Genomic DNA, 21,518 nt, shown 5'->3' with positions numbered 1-21,518 from the left:
GCAAGGAGTGGCCCCACTGTTAGGAACAAACTGCCCTAACCCACAGGATACCAGACCAGCCTAAAAAAAAAAAACTGTTTTATCTTTGTTTTTAAAAGCAGAAGAAGAAACAGGACGAGGCTGAAGAGCTGCCTTTGCAGGGGACCCAAGTTCCATTTCCAATAGTCAAATTGGCTTACCTATGACCCCAGATCCAATACCTCTGACCTCTGCAAGCACCCCCCCCCTCTCTCTCTCTCATACACACACACACACACACACACACACACACACACACACACACAATAACCAGGCATTGTGGTGTATAGTGGTGTGTGACTTTAATTCCAGTGCTTAGGAGACTGAGGTAGGCTGATCTCTTGAGTTTGAGGCTAGCCTGGTCTATGTAGGGATTTCCAGGACGGCCAGACCCTATCTCAAAAATAAATCTTTAAAAAAAAAAAAAAACAGCAAACTTTTGCCAGGTGATGGTGGCACACATTTTAATCCCAGCACTCGGGAGACAGAGGCAGGCGGATCTCTGAGTTCGAGGCCAGCCTGGTCTACAGAGTGAGTTCTAGGAAAGGCTCCAAAGTTGCATAGAGAAACCTGCCTCAGAACAAAACAAAACAAAGCAAAAGAACCAATTTTTAAAAAGATTTATATTTTTATGTGTATGTGTGTGTGTCTGTGTGGGTCTTTGTACACCACACGTGTTCAGTAGCACACGAGGCCAGAAGAAGTCATTTGATCCCTCGGAACTGGAGTTACAGGTGATTAGAAGTTGCCATGTGGGTGCTGGGATCTCTCCATCCTCAAGAACAATTTTTTACTGTGGAAAAGTCTACACAGTCTATTACTTGAATAAATAAGGAGGCCCCTTGAGGAAAGCCAAAGGAAGAATTGTTAAATCCCCTAAAGAAAAATGAGCTCTGTCCTCTAGTCTGCTTTTCATTTCAACAGCATGGTTTTGAGTCATCAGATGAGTATAACTGTTCAGTTACCAGACTCCAAAATTGTGTGGTGTCATCTTATTGAATAGGCTGTTGGGAAGCAATCAGCAAAAAGTCCTGAATTCTTAGATGTGTAGAGTTCTTATGGAAGACCTGAAATGCCAACTTATTTACATTCTTCCTATGTCTCTGTTTTAATGTGTTTCACTTGTGGAGGCAAATCAGTGTCTTTTTTATGATCTTTTCTTCCTGTTCCTTTACAGGTATTGGATGGACTGTTGGCTGAGTGTGGGACAGTGGAGAATGTGGAACAAGGTAATGAGCGAGGAGGTTAAATACATGAGGAGGTTAGCTCACTGAATGTTGGAGAGGGCATTGTATTTCTTACAGGTTGGGGTCATCAGGGAGAAGTAGTAAGTCCCAATGCTTTTGACATGTTCTTCCGCTAGTGTCTGTTTGTACACCTGCCTGTCAGAGGCATTTATCTGCCATCTCTATATATCTATATAGTTCAGTTCGAGGAATATTCTTTTCAGGGTATCTTTGTGTAGCCCTGGTTGACCTGGCATTCTCTCTCTCTCTCTCTCTATATATATATATATATATATATATATATATATATATATATATATATACACACACACACACACACACACACACACACACACACACACACACACACACCAGGCTGGCCTTAAACTCATATAGAGGCCTGCCTGCCTCTGCCTCCGAGTGCTGGGATTGGAGGTGTGGCCACCTCACCCAGCATTCAGACTTCTTAACACCTGCAGTGAGCATAAGCTCTGGATAAACATAGTTTGGATGGGGCAAGCTTAATTCATCTGAGAATAGTTAACACTGCTGTTACTTAACTAACTCCAGCTCACTAGGAGGTGAGCACACAACCTAACATCTGTTTACTATGAGGTAGATTTTCCCTGCCAGGAGTCTTGAGACACTTATGAAAATGTAGGGTCCTAGGGTTCACCACAAACCTGTGGAGACTTGGGGTGTGTTGCCGGATTTTAAGGGCTCCCTTGCGGGGAGGGATCAAGAAGGCACAGCATCAATGACACAGACACTGGGAGTCAGTTGAAGTCAAACAGCAAACTCATTTATTCAATAACGGGGAAGGCCTTATATACCTTCCTCCCAGCACCCATGCTGTGTCCCAACCTGGTGGCATTGCATGGTCATCCCTCATTGGCTGGTCATGATCAGGAACTCTGACAGCACCTGTTGCTAGGCCCTCAGGCAGACTCCAGGTTGGCTCATAAGGAAGTACGTTATGTCCCATGCCTTGGCAACTAGTTTGAGCCCATTTCCTCGACCATTCCTACTTCAGGGGTGGAGGGAGTGGCTCATGGTTGAATCGAGAATCTCTGAGTGGTTTTGTGTGCACTCAGATCTGAGGCCCACCATCACAGGAATAGCACTGCATATGCCCAGGAAACACTTCCTTCTCTCCTGCTACTCGTTTTTATTGGCTAAGGACTGAAGCACTGATTTTTAAGGAGAACCAAAAGGACACCTGAAGCTGATGTCCCGTATAGCTCTGTAGGAGTCTTGGAAAGGTGGATCCCAGGACACTGACAATGAAGACACCGAAGTATGGTAAAGGTGGCGTTTACATTGGCCCTGATTGCCCCCTGCCTGTGAACCCTTGGGCAGTTGCTCAGCCTCACCAACTGAACCACACCAATTCCTTCTCCACTTACGTAAAATAAGTGTGATTTCTACCCTTCCTATAGCATCGAATGGTCACATCACTCAGCGGAAACCTGTTGATGTATTTTGTAGACAAGTGTAAAAGATCACAAAGTCCTTAGGGAAAGATCATATAGAATCCAGTTTCTTACAGATGGTCCAGTCTGTCAGTGTACTAAGCATACTCATTTTGAAGCAGCAATTATGTGGCTGTGCTCCCCTCCACGATTATTAAGAATATTTCTCTGTTTCTCATAACTGCTTGCCCATGCTCAGAGTTGAAAGAAAAGCACTTGGAAGGAAAAATGCTTTCTATGAATTCTGTTCTCAGTTTTCACTTCCTTGTCATTGAAAGGAAGACATTCTAGTAGTAGCAGGTGCAAACTTGGGAAAAAAAAGTTGCAAAAACAAAGTGCTGGTCTGGGTGTGGTGGCCCATACCTGAAATTCCAGATTTGGAGAGAGGGAGACAGATTAGCAGCTATAACCATGAAATCGATTCAGGATGGTGCTACCTGAGAAGATGTTCAAGGGCCCTGGGGCAGCAGGCAGCCCTTCAGCACCTGAGCACTGGAGACTGCCCAGCTTCCAGCACCTTGAGGCACAGAGCAAGCTGCCGAGCTGCTCATTTGTCGTGTTTCTTGGGTGATTTTGATCCAGTAGAGTCTGTCAGTAAAGTCTTAGGAACATGGCTTTCATGAGCAATGAAATAAATTATTTAAATGGAGCTCAGCTTCCTCTAGAATTAAGGACCATATGACTTGAAGAAGACATATCTTTGAAGGGCAGAGACTATTAGTGAAAAGTGAGAGCAAAATCTCAGGATCCGGGATTCCTAGAGGATGCCTTTTCTGGGAGTCTGCATCTGCAGCCTTCTCTGTTGGTCTAGAAAGCTGCAGACTGGAAGCCTCTGACTTAGCACTGACACTGAGTGAGGACGGTGATATACCCCGCTTGCACTGTGGGCATCTGTGAGTAAGATGCATTAGGAGCGGCCTGAGTGCACCAGGGCAGAGGCCAGGGCCGGGATCGGTGCTGATGATGTGTCAGTCATTGTGCTGATAGCTACTGCTGACTGTGCACCTCCTTCCTACCTGTCCCCTAGCATTCCTCCACCAAGTCTGATGCTGCTTTGAAATTACTGGGCAAAATATGTTTTTATCTTAGAGTCTTTAATGTTTGGGGGATGCCAGATTCCTTTGAGAATCTCAGAGTCACATTTTTTTACATTTTAATAATGTTACAACGGGAGTTCCGGCGGAGAGCTTGGCGAGCTAGGGAGGGCGGCCTTCTTCCTCCGGGCCCCCCGCGGCCTCCGGCCTGCGCCGGGTGAGCCCGGGGGGCCCGGGAACAGCCTGGGTCTCCGTCCTGCGGACCCCAGGAACCTGAGCCCTGACAGCAGCCACCCGCCCTGCCGACCGCGACCCTGCAGCTACCCTTTCCCCCGCCGACGAAGCGCCTCGATGGCGGCGACCTCTGCGCACGGCCTCCTCGACTCCACCGGGCCCCTGCTCGCCAGGACCGGGCCATGGAGAAGCCCCAACCAGGCCTTCGAGGACTTCTCCAGCCGCCGGCGGGCGTGGCACGGCGGAAAGAATGGCGGCCCCCCGAAGGCCGAGCTTGGCCCTTCGGGGCCTCTGCAGCCTGAGGCGGCGGGTCTGCGCAGGAACACTGGGCCATCGCTGGGAGGAGACCGCCCGGTTGACGAGCCCCCCCAGACCTGGATGAACAGAGGCCTGGAGGAAGGTGAGCGGAGCCCCCGCATAGCGGCCGGAGGAGCGATCCCTTGGGCCCTCCTCCCACCCAGAGAAGCCGGGACGTGACATCGCATGCGGCGAAGATTTACCCGCCGCCGTAGAAGGCCTTGTACATAATATGAAAAAGCTGCTCTCAACCTTATCCCCGACCCTTTTAGAGAGACCTTTGGCTAAATCGGGACATCTAGCTGTAGAGACTGCCGACGCAGGGTAGAGGTAGGAAATCGGAAATCAGGTGTGTACCCAGCCGTCTTGGAAAACATCGTAGACGTGTCTTCTAGAAGTGACTTTGAAATGGAATTGCTTAGGCCACCTCTAGAAAGACCCAGGAGCAACACTCGTCCTTGTTTGTTCAGTAGTTAGAGGACCCAGCCGGAGGAAGAAGAGGTCCAGAGCCAGATTGGTCATGTGAAGACGACGTCTTTTTTTTGATGTTCTAACTACTGTATTGTGTATGCATTTTATTCATTCCCCACCCGTGTGTGTGTGTGTGTGTGTGTGTGTGTGTGTGTGTGTGTGTGTGTGTGTTTGACAATGCCAAGTAGTTTTTGGAAATATCTTTCTAGATGCTCTAAAGTGCCTGACATATTTTATAAGTAGCGAAACAACACATTATGTAAATACGTTCTTGTTAGGATTCATTTGAAATATTCTTTGGGGAGGAATAGCCGCACCCCTCCTGAGTTGACCACATTGTGTTTGGGCCCTGGTTCCCCGAAGAAGGGCATGCAGAGCTCAAGCCATTGTGCTCCATGGGTGGAAAAGAAACCACTGTCTCATTGTGTTTGGCTTTGCTGTGTACATAGTACATGTAAAGGACATAGGAGTCCTAACTTACACCATCTAGTCACTCTAGATGGTAAAGAGGTTGCCAGTGTATGACAAAGTAGAGGTAGTAGAACAATACATTTTGTACTTTTTGTGTTAAAATTTTTTCTTTTTGTGTTAGAAAATTTTATTACTCTTGTTACATGTGTGCTGTTTACTGGACTGCTGTGTACATAGTGGACAACAGTCCTTACTTGAAACATCTGGTCTATCTAGATGTTTAGAAGTGCCCAACATATGTTAAATGTAGAGGTAGTAAAATAATCACTTTGTAAATATCTTTTTGCTAAAATTCATGAACCGCTGCCTTTTGGGAGTAGAATTTGAACCCCTCTGTGAGCAGTACTGTCTGTCCTTGCTCAGTGGTTTGGAGGAAGTACTGGGAGGCAGCGTAGTCATGTGCTAGTGTGTTTATATGGGACCTTTCAGATGCCATTTCTGTAAATTTGCATTTTGTTTTGCTAGGTATATGCTGTAAATAATGGACGAATCTGTCTGAAATCTTCAGCTTCTAGTCTCTAGATGTTAGAGAGGTTGCCAGTCTATGACAAAGTAAAATTAACACATTGTGTACCCTGTTAAAATTTATAGGAAAGATTGTTCTGTAAATGATCTGGGGATATGAATTTGTTCAGCTATTTCTAAGCATTACATATGCCTGTATTTGTCTACTGGTTTGAAGGCATAGAGGAGGAAGAGAGTGGGTCAAAGCCCAGACGGTTGTTTAGAAGATACCTCAGATAATAACCATTGCCTTGCACACAGCTGTTTACCAGTGCAGTGTGAATAGCAGACATTATTATTATTATTGAAATCCCTAGTCTTTCTACATATTTAAAAGTACTTGACACATTTAAAAGTAGAAGTAGTAGAATACTATTTTGTGTAAATAGTTTTTGAAAAACTGGAGAGACTATGCTTAGAATAGTTAACCCACCTCTGAGAACAGTGCGCCCGCTGCACTTGTTCAGTGGATTGAGGAGGTGGGAGGGAAGAGACTGCAAAAAGATTCCCTTAGTGTGCTAGATAGACACCTTTAGCTTACCCGGCACCCCGTGTGGTAGATTCACTTCATTTAATGTTGCTGTTCTGTATATAGTGTACAGACTGGACAAAGGAGTCCTCATTTTATGATCTCTAGTTTCTAGGTGTTGAAGAGGTTGCCATCGTATGACAAATGTAGAGTTAGTGAACTAACACATCCTGTATACTCTGTTAAAGTTCATAGCAAGGTTGTCTTCTGAAGAGAGTTATGAAAGTATCCAAGTGACGGGTGCCTGTGTCATGTGGTACAGGGGAGAGGCTGGAGAAAAAGAAGGACAGAGACCAGAATGCTCTCAGCAGAAGACACTTTGAGATCTAACCATTGTTACATGTGTGTGTTTTCCACACTACTGTGTATATAGGGGACAAATTTATGTCCTCATCTGAAACATCTAGTCCTTCTAGGTGTTTAGAAGTGCACAAAGTATGTTAAAGGTAGATGTAGTAAATAATACATGTTGTAAATTCTTGTTTAAACTCGTGGTGAAATGCTGTCTTTGGGAAATGGAATGATAAAACCAGTTCTGAGCAACACAGACTTGTGCTGGTTTGGGAGGGAGGAAGAAAGAAAGCGTATGAAGGGCCCAATACTAATGTAAGTTTTGGTAATGCAAGATTAGCCATTGTCCTTTTTAATGTGTGTCTTATTTTGTGATATATCATATATACAGAAGATAGACAAGTCCAAATATGCAGTGCCTAGTCTTCCTATATGGTAAAGAGGCTGCCAGTGTGTGACAAGTAGAGTTAGTGAAAAGACATGGTTTAAAGTTGTGTTAAAATTCATAGGGGAAAAAACCCACTTAGGAAGTGAAATTGTTAATATCCCCACAAAAACATGACAGTTACATAAACCTGACCCCTGGGTTAAGAGAGATGGGGGAGGTTCTAGACGGGGCCGTTGCTATATAAGTATGTTAGGTTTGTGCAGTTTCTTTATTGCACAGCATTGTGCATATGCTGGGGAAACTGAATGTAACCGAAAACATCTAGTCTTGAGACTTTTAAGTGCATAATAGACTTGCTGTGGTAATGCATTCCTTTAATCCTAGGCTGAGGCAGGTGGACCTTGTGAGTTCCAGGCCAGCCAGGGCTACACAGACTTTGCCTCAAAATAGTAAGAAAATGTGCATAATGGACTGGTAGGGTGGCTCAGCAGGTAAAGGCGCTTGCCACCCAGCTGGCGGACCTGCCTTTGATCTCCAGGATCCACCTGATAAAAGGAGAAAACTGATTTACAAATTGTCTTAGCCTCCATACAAGCACAGTGGCATGCATGTGCCCACATGCATATGCTATTCATAAATGTAAAAAATGCACAACATGGTAAAAACAGAGGGTTACTAACACCTTTGAAGGATTGTTATTTCATAGGAATGGTTGGGGGGGGTGGAGTTGTGCAGAGAAGAGGACGGATGAGGGAAGAGCTCTTTGCTAGGACCATCACATACAGAAAACCGTTGCAGCTGTACCCAGGGATCCATATGTGTGCATTTCTGCGAAGAGACTTGTGTTTCTTGTGCACAAAGTTCATTCCATAACATCTGAAATTCATAAATGTCCTAAAGGAGAGCGTATGGTTAAAGGGATGGCTTGACAGATTGACAGAAAAGGTTCCTCTTGAGCATAGAACTGTTAAACCATGTCTGGACAGTGTGAGTTAATTCATGTTGCTAGGCTGACTGGAGGGGCAGAGGGAGGCTCACAGGGCGAGATCTGCAGCGCTGTGCTGTGCTGAGACTGACATCCTGAGAAGCCCTGCCGTAGGAACATCTTCAGCTACTCCATAGGAATACGTTTATTGAGCAGGAACACGACTTCTTCCTCATGTTTTAGTATATAGATCTGATGATAAACTTAGGAATGCTGTACTTCATGTGGTCTGTGGCTTTGTTTTCTTGTAAGCTGAACATTGAGGAATGCAGAATTTTAATTGTAACTTCGCCAGTACTTCTATCTAGAGGCCTGCTGCCATTTTTGTCTTCTATGAAATTTTTGTTGCCAAGGAAGACAGGATTACAGTTTTGTCTGACAGATTGAAATAGCGTGGTGTATCCTTGGTTATCAAAATACTCCTGTAGCGTGGGGTTTTTAGTTGGTGAATATTCGCAATGTGGGGGAAAGCATGGTACATACTGTATAATCTCAGCTCCCTAAATGTATGTACACTCGCAGTGTCTAGAAGGACACGTCAAGCTGAGCTGCTTGTGACTGGGGGGCTGCTCTTGGCTTCTTGTGTTGTGTTTCCTGTAATGCACATACTACAAATAAATGCTTCTTTTAAAAGCTTAATTTAAAAATAAAATAAAATAAAATAATGTTACAACGGGAATGGTCCTAGAACTCCTGAAGTTTAAGAAAGAGTATTGCTACTTTGAAAGGGAGCTTTATTGTGACTTTCCAGAATTTTTTTTTACTGCTGTTGACTTTAAATTCCACAATGTCTTGTTTTGAATAGAGGATCCAATTTAGTCATTCTTGGTTTTTGTGTAAACATTTATGTTTTCTGGGTTAAAGCAAGCTTCATCAATCATGCCCTTTGAATTAATAGTGTGTGTGTGTGTGTGTGTGCGCGCGCGCGCGCGCGTCTGTCTGTCTGTTTGTCTGTCTGTCTGTCTCTCTCTCTCTGTGTCTGCATGTCTGTATCTGTTTAGAGATAGGGACTTGCTGTATAACCCAGGCTTCCTGTCCTGCCTCAGCCTCCTGTTGTTATCATGGATGAATGGATTGATGGATGGATGGATGGATGGATGGAAACATACACACACACACACACACACACACACACACACACACACACACACACACTGCATGCCACAGATATATATGGTTGACTTTCCTTACTATTGTATGTATATATATGGTGGATATTGTAACTAGAAGGCTCAGGCAGAGCCATTTCTGGGAGTCAAAGTCTACAGGCTACAGATAGGAAACTTTTAACAGTCTCTGTGTTTTAAATTAACAATTAAAATTCATAATGAAATGTAATTCAGAATACAGAGTCCAGCGGTGTCTGCAGTCGAGGTGACTTAGCAGCACTTCAGCATGACAGGCCTGGGGACAACACGTTCCCAAACACCCCATGGTGAAGCAACTCATGACCTGTTTGCTTTTGTGCCCATATTGAAAGTGAAAATACATAACTATACAGAGATAGTTCACTTACTCAGAAGTACTTATAAAGTAAGTAAAATTCCAGCTGGAGAGATGGCTCAGTGGTTAAGGGCACTGGTTGTCCTGCCAGATGGTCCTGATTCAATTCCCAGCAACCACATGGTGGCTCACAACTATCCGCAATGAGATCTGGTGCCCTCTTCTGGCCTGCAGGCATACATGCAGGCAGAACACTGTATACGTAATAAAATAAATAAATCTTTAAAAAAAATAAGGGAAATTCAGGGCACCATTTTATAGGTGCAACTGATTACAGAGTGTGGTATACATTTGATTTACAAATTCTATAATGATAGTAAATAGAGGTGCACATGACTCCGGTTAAAGGTTTTCCCCTGAAGTTAGCCTTCCCTGGGCTGGAGGGGGATAGCTCTTTTTAAATGATGATGCAATTTTCATTTCTCCCCTAGTCAATACAGATACAGAAACTGCTGTTGTCAACGTCACCTATGCAGCCAGAGAGGAAGCAAAGATGTAAGTGGGTCTGAGTTTGCCTCCTTGCAGGTGTATTCGGGCTTGTCTCTGGTTTCCTTTGAGTCCTGCTCCTGGAAACCCTTCCTGAGAAGACAGGTGCCAGCCAGTCCACATCCTCTTGGACATGCCAGGACAACTCCAGGGTATCCATGTCTGTGCAGCCCCAGGGAGCTCGTACCAGGCTGTTGGGTGATCATCCAGGGGACTCCGTGTTGAACAGTGTTGAACTTGGCATCAGCAGGAAGGGAAGGATACCAGCGTTATGATACTGCACCCATGGGCTCACTTTGACGAGCTTCCTGGGGCCTCTTTACCTGGAGCCTCTTTACCTGGAGCATGCTCGTTCTCCACAAGGAATGTGCACAGCCTTTTGTCCACACTCACTGAATGGAGACTAAAACAGTAGTTTTTAATGTGTACGATATTTTAAAAAGGATTCAGCTCAGTGACAACAGCAGGCTTAATTGTCTGGGAATATTCCACCCATGTGCCGGACTTGGACTCTCTACTCTTATTTCGTTCATTACTCTGTTGCTTCAATAATGATTAGAGTTTACTACTAAAAGTTTTTTAGGGCTGGAGAGATGGCTCAGAGGTTAAGAGCACTGTTCGCTCTTCCAAAGGTCCTGAGTTCAATTCCCAGCAACCACATGGTGGCTCACAACCATCTGTAATGAGATCTGGTGCCTGTGGGGATATGTGCAGACAGAACATTGTATACATAATAAATAAATAAATCTTTAAAAATAAAGTTTTTTAAACAATAACAAAAAACAAGATTTTTTTTTTTTTATCTTTTGGGCTTGAGGTGGGGGGATTATAGCCATGTCCTGCCATGCCTAGCTAAGAAGTTTCTGTTGGTAGGAGGTCCTTGAAGTGCCTCATAGGCCGGTGAAATTAGAAGTATAACAGGTAGTCGTACTTCCTGGCTGTGTGTAGCCCAGGCTATACCCATTCCAAGGTAATTACCTCACTGCTGTTGCAGTTCTCAGCATGTGTGGAGACATAGTGTACCCATTTTCCTACCGACAGGTTCAGGAAGGTAAATAATTGGTCATTGCTAAACGTACGGGCTCATCTGCTGTGGAGCTTGGCCAGGCCATGCCACCTCTGCCCATCCTAGCCATAGCCCAGTGCCACTTGGCTGGTATCTACACGTTACCCGCTTGCCTTCATTGAATTCAGAAGGTTCTGTTTTGGAATGAATTCGCAAACCCTCAGTGTTACCCCAGTAGGATGGCTGCGGAAACATGTAAAGGCATTCTCCCACTTCATGTACAGTTTTGAAAACACAGAGGTAGATTTTGTGGTTTATAATGGTTATTTCTAGATAATCTGTAACCTTGAGGACTGAGGGCATAGACACACCCTATCTGCTATAGAATAGTGAATACTGAGACGTTACCAGCCGGACACTGGGCAGTCTGGTCTCTAGGCGTTTGCCCCTGAGGAAGAGCTGTAACTTCAGAGGTACCCATGGTAACGTGATTTTTCAAGAGACTGGGCCTAATGTCCAAGCTTAGGGAGGCTCAGTAGCAAAGGTTACAGCGAACCGGGAGAAGGCTGACCTTGTTTACAGTTGTGTCCAGTGGAGAAAGCTGACCTTGTTTACAGTTGTGTCCAGTGGAGTGGGCAATGGATTCTATAAAAATATTTGATGATGGAAAATGTTTAGCGTGTTAACTGAGTTTTAAGGACCAGAAATAGAATATCCATTTTTAATACGTTTTAGTAAACAATGCATAATAAGGACAAGGAACTATCCATTCTATAGCTTCCCTCATTCGTGTTTATGGGTTTCTAAATGTCTCGAATATATTTAAATTTGTGACATGATTAAGATAATCATGAAGACGTGTTACAGTTAGAAAGCAATTCTCTTGGACCCATGCCTACAGTTTTTGGTGAGCGGGGTTTAGTCTCAGGGGTGAGGTTGGGGATGGGGATGCAAACTGCAGAATTGTGCCTTAGTCACCTAGACCTAGATGCGGAAAGATCGTCCCCTGAGACTCCAGGGGTGAGACGGGATTTGTCTCTGCATCCTTGATGCTTGGCACAGGCACCACATAAGTGGCTAGTGAGCGAAGTGAGTCAGCCCTCCCTCCGGACGCCCAGTCTTTCCTGTACTCTCCGGTAAGCCTTCCTACCCTGCTGTGTTTCAGAGCCATTGAGAATCTGAGTGGGCATCAGTTTGAGAACTACTCCTTCAAGATTTCCTACATCCCCGATGAAGAGGTGAGCTCTCCTTCACCCCCTCAGCGAGTCCAGCGTGGGGACCACTCCTCCCGGGAACAAGGCCACAGCCCCGGGAGCTCTTCTCAGGCCAGACAAATTGATTTCCCGCTGCGTATCCTGGTCCCCACCCAGTTTGTTGATGCCATCATCGGAAAGGAGGGCTTGACCATAAAGAACATCACTAAACAGACCCAGTCCCGGTACGTGCCGCCAGGGCTTCCTTTGCTTCCTTCTGAGGGGTCGCCTGCACCCTGTCTCCGCCATGCTCGGAGCACTTGTTGCTATAGTGGAAGGCTTTGTCATATGGAGCAGCTCTTCTCCCGATAGACTGGCTAGACTCACCTCTGGTGGGGGCTGTGATGAGTGTTCATGTGATGACGTAATCATCATTCCCTGAAAGGCTAAGTCCATGAAGAGAAGACTGAGGACCTCCAGGAAGGATGGTCCCTTTGGCTGGCGTTCTGTGAGCAGATCTGGTTCCACAGTGGCTGAGAGGAGCCTTGGTCATAGGATGCTCTGGTGTGAGCTCTTACCTTCTACTGAGTCAGCCTTGGGTTAGCCATTCTTTAGACCATCTAGGTTGTCTTCGGTAGAAGCTGTGGGTCACTGCTACATCGAACAAGAAAGTATCTGGCTTTGTGTCTGACTTTCTGTGTAAGAAGACTGAACTGGAGGTAGCAGCCAGTGGGCAAAATGATTTGTACAATTGTTTATTTTTATATGACCGTTAAGACCACAGCACACTGTAATGAATACGTAGGACTTGAAAACAGTGACGTGTGTTCAGATTTTTATGAACTAGTACATCTCTTTGATTATCAGTTGCTTCTGTGAAAAAGGAAGCCACTGTGTTTTACCAGGATCGTTGTGAGAATGCACACAATTGGGCAGATCAAATGAACTGACATTGCAAAGCACCAGATTGCAAATACTCTTACCTGAGCTGGTGTGTCTTACTCCAGGCTTGAGTGAGTGTCCTGTAACCTGCAGAGGACACTGATGGCTAAGACCCAGTGTGCATATTCCCTGGAGGGAAATGCTGAAGTAAGAAGTTGTAGTCTAGCTGGGTGTGGTGGTGCACGCCTTTAATCTCAGCATTATAAAGTAATTTTTATGTCTCTGTTCTGATTGCAAAAATTGTATAAGGTGGCTTACGTTTCAGCGAAGCGACATTAGTTCGCAAAGTGTGGGTCCCAGTTTGAGAAAGAGGTTGAAGACTGGGTTCTTTCTAACAGTGAAGTGGAAGGGGCTGCCATCAGTTACGAGACTCTGAAAGTGGACAGAGTCTGGAAGAAGGCAGACTGCCAACAGAAAGGAAACCAGAACCTTAGGAAGGCAGAGAGGCAGACCTTTGTCCCTCTGTCTCTCTGTCCCTCTGCCCATGCTCCGATACACAAAGCTTGCTTGAGTTTGGTGTTGGAATTCGGATTCACATATGGCAGAGGTCAGCACTGCTCCTTTGGGCTGCTCCCTTCTCACGTTGCTCTTCACTTCTCTAGACGTTTGAAGGCTGCACAAAATACTACATTAGCCAAGCTGGCTTTAGTACCAGGTTGTCTGGGCGCCTTGGTCCTGCAACACTCCTGCCAGAACGGCCCCCTTCTGACCGGAGCTGCAGAGGGCTTACATTTGGTCCAAGCCCCCTTGCACACCGGCCCCTCGGAGAGCAGCCTGAGCTGCAAGTGTGCTGATAGCATTTCCGCTCTCCTCACTGTGTTGGCCGGGGCTGTGCTTTCTTGCGTCCAAGGCCCTGTTGGACATTGCTGTGCTATGGCTCCTGATTCTTTCCCTATAGGGTAGACATCCACAGAAAGGAGAACTCTGGGGCTGCAGAGAAGCCTGTCACCATCCATGCCACCCCAGAAGGGACATCTGAAGCGTGCCGCATGATTCTTGAAATTATGCAGAAAGAGGCTGATGAGACCAAACTGTAAGTTCGTGCAGTGCTGTAAGATTAAGAAATATGTTAAAAAGCTCCTCGAGAACACAGCACACAGAATCACCTGTCTAGGACGAATGGGGGCTCACAGAGGCCAGGGAGCCTGTAGGGTCTGACCTAGGTCCTCTGCGTGTGTGTTATGACTAAGTAGCTTGGTGTTTTTGTAGGATTCCTAACAGTAGGAGTGGGGGCAGTCCCTGACTCTTCTGCCTACTTATGGACTCTTTTCATCTTCCTGGATTGCCTTGTCCAGCCATGATAGTATATGCATGGTTTTATAGTAGCATATTATGCTGTGTTTGGTTGGTGTCCCTGGGAGGCCTGCTCTTTTCTGAGGGAAGATGGGGGTGGGTGGTGGGTGGGGTGGGGTGGGTGGGGAATCTGGAGGAGAGGGGGAAGAGGGGGAGGGAGAAGAAATGGTGGTTGGGATGTAATATGTGAGAGAAGAATGAAAAAAAATATGTTAAAAAGCTCTTAAGTGTGTTATTCAATAAAGGTAGAGAGGATCATGTTTGTATTACTCAGGGTTCTCTAGAGGAACAGAACTGATAGAATGAATTTACATATGTATATATACATATATTCATACACATGAACATTATATATAAATAGAATGTGTATGTAATGTATACACTATATACAACTAGAGTATGTATGTTTTATATATATATATATATACATACAAGACCTCCACATATATGAATTTATGTTCATATATGTGTATATGTGTCTGTATATATTTGTGTGTGTGTATATATATCTATATATCTATATCTATACCTATCTATCTATATGTGTGTGTGTGTATACTATATATATATATATATATATATATATATATATATATATAGAGAGAGAGAGAGAGAGAGAGAGAGAGAGAGAGAGAGAGATGGGGAGAAAGGGAATTTATTAGAGTGGGCTACAGGCTGTGACCTATGTGGTCTAGCTAGTCCAGCAATGGCTGTCCACTAACAAGAAATCCAAGAGTCCAGCACTTGTTCGGTCCATGAGGCTGCATGTCTCAGATGGTCTTCAGTAGATGGAATCCCAAAGAGGTACACTCTGATGCCAGTGAAGGAATGGTCTGTCCAGCAAAAGCAAGAGCTTCCTTCTTCCAAGTCCTTTCTACAGGCTGCCAGCAGAAGTTGTGGCCCAGATTAAAGGTGGATCTTCCCACTTCATATAATTAAGAAAAATAGCTGGGTGGTGGTGATGCACACCTTTGATCCCAACACTCCAGAGGCAGGGGCAGGCGTCTCTGAGTTCAAGACCGTTCTAATCTACAGAGAGTTCCAGGACAACCAGGGCCACACTGAGAAACCCTGTTTCAAAAGAAAGAAAGAAAAAGAAAAAGAAAAATCCTTCACAAGTGTACCCAGCAGCTTAGGTTTTACTTAAATTTATCTGTAGTTTTAAAAAAAATTGTCAGTCTTCAAAATCCATGGGCAGTGGTGGCAGCTTTATAGAGAAACGTTGAATATTAAACTCATTTGGCACATAATAGCAGATGTGATGTGTGAAACCAAGACTAAAGTGTTCTAAAAAGAGCAACGTTACAAATCTGTTATCACATTTCACCTAACAGTTATCAAGTATTTACTTTACTTGCAACTGTTTGAAGTCCCCCTAAATGTCATGGCTTAATTTGAGGGAACCCTTCTTTGATCTAAATTATTGAGGCTTTTACAAATAACACCCCCCTTGGTTCTTTTGATTAGTTGTATGCCTCTTATAAAACGGCCGCAAGATGGGTGTGCGGATGGGGATTTTAAGATGTCGGATAGAACCACGATAGAGTTTGAATGTCTGAGTTTTTCTGAGCAGCTGCCCTGGGCCGAGCACTGAGCTTCATGTTGAAGCTACAGCTATGAGCAGGAGTAAACACGGCGGTGAGAAATCAGCCTGGTGACTGCACACGAGACTCATCCAGGACTCGGGGACGCAGGGAGTGACTTGAGGGTCCAGGGAGGACAGGACCAGAGGGGGCGAGGAAAAGGCACATGATACACGATAAGACACTAAGCTTCCTTTAATTTGCCAAGCGTGCTGGATGTGGCTGTATGCACTGGGGATGCGCAGGGGCAAGGCCGACAGGCTCCTCTAACCTCTGAGGGGTCCATCCTGGGACAGCCCCTAACCATATTGTTGATTTGGGTGCCTTGCAATGATGTGCCTCTCAGATGCTTCCGTTGTCAATTAGTAGAAAATTCAAGTGGCGTAAGTAGTGAGAAACGTATTGTCAAATAACACAGAGCCCTAGTTAGAAAAGCTCCGAGGTCGCTGGAACCTTGGGCTCAAAGATCTGGGATGTTTTTCTGCTTTGCTTTCCTTACAGTATCGCAGGCCTTGTATCACCACAGGAAGATATCCTAAACTTGAAAGGAAGGCTGTCACGTTGTGTGCCTTTTTAAATGTTTGGAAGAATTGTGGTAAAATACACATAACAATGTATTCATTCACACTGTTATAAAATACATGTCCAGAATTTTCTCAGGTTACAAACCGGAACCTCCCTCTGCCCATTAAACAGCTTCTGACTTCCTAGTCTTGTCTCGCTGTTCTCACCAATTGGGTTACTTAGACCAATGGTTCTCAACCTGTCGGTCACAGCCTCCTGGGGTCAAACACCCATTCACAGTCACATGTCTGATATCCTGTATAACCAGATATTCATGACAGTAGCAAAATTAGTTATAGAGTAGCAACAAAAATAATTTTATGGGGGGCTAGAGAGATGGCTCAGCAGTTAAGAGCACTGACTGCTCTTCCAGAGGTCATGAGTTCAATTCCCAGCAACCACACGGCAGCTCACAACCGTCTCTAATGAGGTCTGATGCCCTCTTCTGTAATGCAGGCAAAACACTCATACAACTACACAGAGAAACCCTGTCTCGAAAAGCCAAAAAAAAGAAAAAAAAAAGAAAGAAAGAAAAGAAAAGAATATAATGGTGGTTGGGGTCACAAACATGAGGAACTGAATTAAAGGTCCGCAGCATTAGGAAGGTTGAGAACCGCTGCCTTTAATACTTGCTATGAGTGGGTCACATGGATCTGTCTTCCTGTGACTGGTTTATCTCAGCCCTCAAGTTCTTCCACACTGTAGCACATAAAATGTCCACCCCCTAATCTGGATTACACTGCTGTACCTTGACTGCTTCTTGATGATATTGCTGATGAATGTCGATTTGCAAATAGTCATTATTTTGATTCCTTTTTGATATATACCCAGAAGTGGGATTGCTGGATTCTATGGGATTCTATTTTTTAATTTAGTTCCCACTGGCCTGCCTCTGGACGCACTCACTGCCACCTAGCTACTAGTGAGTAGAAAGTGGAAGTAGAGTTACCACTGTGTGGCTCATTTCAGTCAGAATTTATTAGCTGAGGTTGCGAAAGAACCTTAAAAAATGGGTTTCCATTTGTAAGAAGTGAAGATAACGACACCCAGAGACAACGCAGCCTCTGTTCTAAGTGGTGAATCTACTTTCTCTTTTTTAGAGCTGAGGAGGTGCCTCTGAAAATCTTGGCCCACAATGGCTTGGTTGGAAGACTGATTGGCAAAGAAGGCAGAAATTTGAAGAAAATTGAACATGACACAGGGACCAAGATCACCATCTCATCGTAAGCTCCCCCTTCAGACTTCTTATGTTCAGGAGTGACTGATTGAGCCTTCCTAGCCTCTACTTTTCTCCAGAGTGGAAATGCTCAGCCGTGCCATACTCTAAGCAGCAGGAAGCAGGTCCATAGGGTTGGCTCTATAGCCCACCAGAGCACTGACCAGCAAGAGGGGGGCCTGGGCTCCATCCCCAGCACCATGAAATTGTTAAGATAAAAAAAAATCCAGTCAGTTCTGTGGCACAAGCTTGTAATCCAGGCTCTTGGGAGAAGAGGCAGCTGAAGCAAAAGTCCAAGGCTAGCCTTGGCTGCACAGTGAACTCAAGGAGAGCTTTAGTGAGACCTTTCTCAAAATACAAAGTAAGACTTGGGGCTAGGGATATAGCTCAGAGGTAGAAGGCTTTCCTTGTAGTAAGAATTTTCTGTCACACCAGCCAGCTCCCAAATAACCTCACAGAAACTTATTAATTATGAAAGCTTGACTGATAGCTTAGGCTTGTTTCTAACTAGTTTTTATAACTTAAATTAACCCATATCTTTTTTTTAAAAAAAAACAAAACATTTATTTATTTATTAAGTATACAGTGTTCTGTCTGCATGTGTGCCTCAGGCAGAAGAGGGCACCACATCTCATTACAGATGGCTGTGAGCCACCATGTGGTTGCTGGGAATTGAACTCAGGACCTCTGAAGAACAGCCAGTGCTCTTAACTTCTGAGCCATCTCTCTAGTCCTAACCCATATCTTTTAATCTATGTTTTTTTACTTTTTCTACTTCCTCTCCGTCTGGCTGGTGACTCCTCTCTTCTTCCCAGCATCCTATGTGCCTGAAAATATTGCCTAACTATTGGCCATACAGCTTTTTAGTAAACAAATCAGAATAACATATCTTCACAGTGTACAAAAAGATTATTCCACAACATTTCCTAGCATTCGTGAAGCCAAGGTTCATAGTACTAGTCACTAGTAAGACTTGTGACTAGATAGCAGGATTCTATGCTACAGTGTTAGGAAAAAAAATTCAAGTCTTTACCAGGATGTGTTTGTGGTCTGGAATTTTATTCTTCCTGTCTTTTCCTCATTGGCCAGCTTGCAGGATTTGAGCATCTATAACCCTGAGAGAACCATCACGGTGAAGGGCGCCATTGATGCATGCGCCAATGCTGAGATAGAGATCATGAAGAAGCTGCGAGAGGCCTTCGAAAACGATATGCTGGTCGTTAATGTAAGTGCCCAGTCCTTCCTTCTCTTGGCTTTCCGACAGCTAAGGCAGGACCCGAGCTCTGTAAGGATAGCTGTCCTTCAGCTGAGGAGGAAGTGCCTTAGGGCAGATGGGAAGAGCGTCCGACTTCCTAGGATTAAAGATGTCTTTAATCTGGTAAACACAGATCAGCATGAGCCAGTAAAATCATACCTTCCAGACCGTAAAGTGAGGTGATGCTCATGATCACATATATTGGAACAGGAAGGTTTCAAAGCTGGGCTACACACACACACACACACACACACACACACACACACACACACACACACACACGCTCGCGAAGTAATGTGGGTCAACAGGGCTGGATGCTGTGATATGAGAATAAAAATTATGGGTCCAGGAAAGTGGGTTCCCCTGTTTTCTAAACTTTGTGTAATATTGTGTCCTCTCTTTCTTTAAAATCCCAAGTATATACTTTAGCCAGGTCTGGTGACACACACCTTTAATCTCAGAACTGGAGAGACAGAGGCAGGTGGATGTCTGTGAGTTCGAGGCCAGCGTGGTCTACATAATGAGTTCCAAGCCAGCTGGGGGTGCATAGTGAAACCCTGTCTCCTTTATATATTTAAAAGACTGGGCTGGAGGTTTACCTCTGTGGTAATATGTGTGTAGCATAGGTAAGGCCTGGAGTTAATTATTCAGGGTTAAAACAGATGGCGTCATAGGGTAGAGAGACCTTGTCTAGTCTGGGCTGTTTGGGGGGAAAGTCTATCTGAAGCAGGCATTTCAGAGTGGCTGGTGGGAGGAAGGCAGGGGCTAGCTCCTGATTGGCATCTCTTGCTTGCTGGTTGGTGCTTGTAGTTGGCCTAGTAAATGCTGTCACCCACTTGAGTGCTCTCTAGCACATTCTTCCTGTTCCTTAATTCTCGCTTTATTAATTGTTTAAAATTATTTCCCCATCAGCAAAGTCCAGGCTCATCTCAGAAGAGTGAAATCTTTCATTTTTCACTATCATCTTCTGAGACTGGAAAGAGTCCTCTCATCAGCCGTCATGGGCCACAATTCAGCCCCCACAGTTATCAACCTCACTGACCTCTGGGCTCCATTGGACCCTTCCTCTTCTTCCCATACCCCGCACTCACATCTCACAGAGGAGTAAACACTGACCTGCAATCTGTGTTGCCGCCCAGCCTCCCTCTTGCCTCCCTCAGCAACACTGCAGGGTTCCTCCGCGGGTCAGTGTCCATCCCCCACCTCTGCAGCCCCCCCCCCATGACTGCCTACCACACAGTAATTGTGGGCCAGGATGGGCAGAGGCAGAGCATCCTGAGTGAGCAGCATGGTGGCATTTTCTTCTGGCCATCTCATTCTCCTGGGGACTCTGTCTTTGCTAAACATCTCTTTCCATGAACACCTGGATGTGCTCAAAAGGGGTGTAGGTGCCCTACACATCGCCATTTCAGCGCATGTCCCTTAGATACTGTCGCAAGTCCATGCTCTGTGAGAGAAATCACATAATCACCAGCTCTTAACATACAGCGTGAGGCGATGGTGAAGGATCCAGGTTTGCTGTTCTCCGTTTTTACAAAAGGGACATTTTTCTAGAGTGACTTTACCCACAGAGAAGGATTGGGGCAGGCTGGGCACAGGCCAGCGTAGGGACTACATTTCTCTGCCTCCAGCCCTGGTGAGGATGCTAGGTAGAAATGTAAAATAAGTAAGGAGATCTTGAAGGTTCTGACCTGTCCTTGGTGGTTAGAAAGACTGGTGTTTGTTCTCATTCAGCAAATGTTAATATGGAGTACTGTGTGTCAGATATTGAATACAGCTCTAAGTAACATAGCCACTGACCCCGGAAAGTGAGGCAGAAGCAAGGCACTGAGCCCGTGATTCTGTCTTGTATCTTTGAGGGAATAGGAGCGTTAGGAGAGCCTAGAAAAGGCCATGTCAACTGGGAGGGGGTCGGGGAGACACCTGGACAGGGGAGCAAGAAGGACCAACAACAGGGCACCGGAGTCCAGAGGTGAAAGGGCACAGGGTATGGAGGGAGCAGGATTTGGTGGGGAAGTGGCCGGGGCTGAGCAGGAAAGCAGTTGGTGAAGGCATGGCTGACCACAGTCAGATGCGTAGCTACACCCACGGGGGACAGGGAAGCTTTGAGGGAATGTCAGAGTTAGGTTGAGAGGTTGAGGTTTGTTGTCCACGCCCAGTACAAGGTGAGGAAGTCCAGGTACCGGGGCGGGACAGACAGGGAAACACTGGTGCTGTGCAGACAGGAGGTGGAGAGTGGCCACAGCAGACCTGGCCTCTCTGGGCTTCTCTCCCTCATCTTTTTTCTTCCTTTCTATTCCCAGCAACAAGTCAATCTAATCCAGGGTTGAACCTCAGTGCACTTGGCATCTTTTCAACAGGACTGTCCGTGCTTCCTCCACCAGCAGGGCCCCGTGGGGTCCCCCCAGTGCCCCCTACCACCCCTAGGCTGTAAGTAGCTCGGTGTCCCGAGGCTCCCTCAGGCTGGGCACCTCCAGGCAGCACAGCTACTCTGCCATGTTGAGTAAGGGCAAAAGCGTTTATTTGCATTCTGTCTTCGTGGGTGATTATTATTCAA

The 21,518-nt window shown here is 45.4% G+C and overlaps 1 protein-coding gene across 1 annotated transcript in view; it reads left to right on the top strand.

Annotated features, from left to right (window-relative positions):
- LOC114684920 (insulin-like growth factor 2 mRNA-binding protein 2) overlaps positions 1-21,518 on the top strand; it is a 56,564-nt gene that overhangs the window by 22,223 nt on the left and 12,823 nt on the right. The window contains 6 exon segments of the mRNA XM_037209869.1: positions 1,196-1,247; positions 9,855-9,918; positions 12,081-12,353; positions 13,949-14,083; positions 17,591-17,713; positions 18,796-18,931. Of these exon segments, the coding sequence (XP_037065764.1) occupies positions 1,196-1,247; positions 9,855-9,918; positions 12,081-12,353; positions 13,949-14,083; positions 17,591-17,713; positions 18,796-18,931 (783 nt within the window).

Source organism: Peromyscus leucopus, chromosome 12 (assembly GCF_004664715.2).
Source record: "Peromyscus leucopus breed LL Stock chromosome 12, UCI_PerLeu_2.1, whole genome shotgun sequence".
In the NCBI taxonomy this organism is placed as follows: Eukaryota; Metazoa; Chordata; class Mammalia; order Rodentia; family Cricetidae; genus Peromyscus; species Peromyscus leucopus.
Note: the sequence above shows the minus strand (reverse complement) of the source record. Positions and strands in the feature narration are given on the sequence as shown.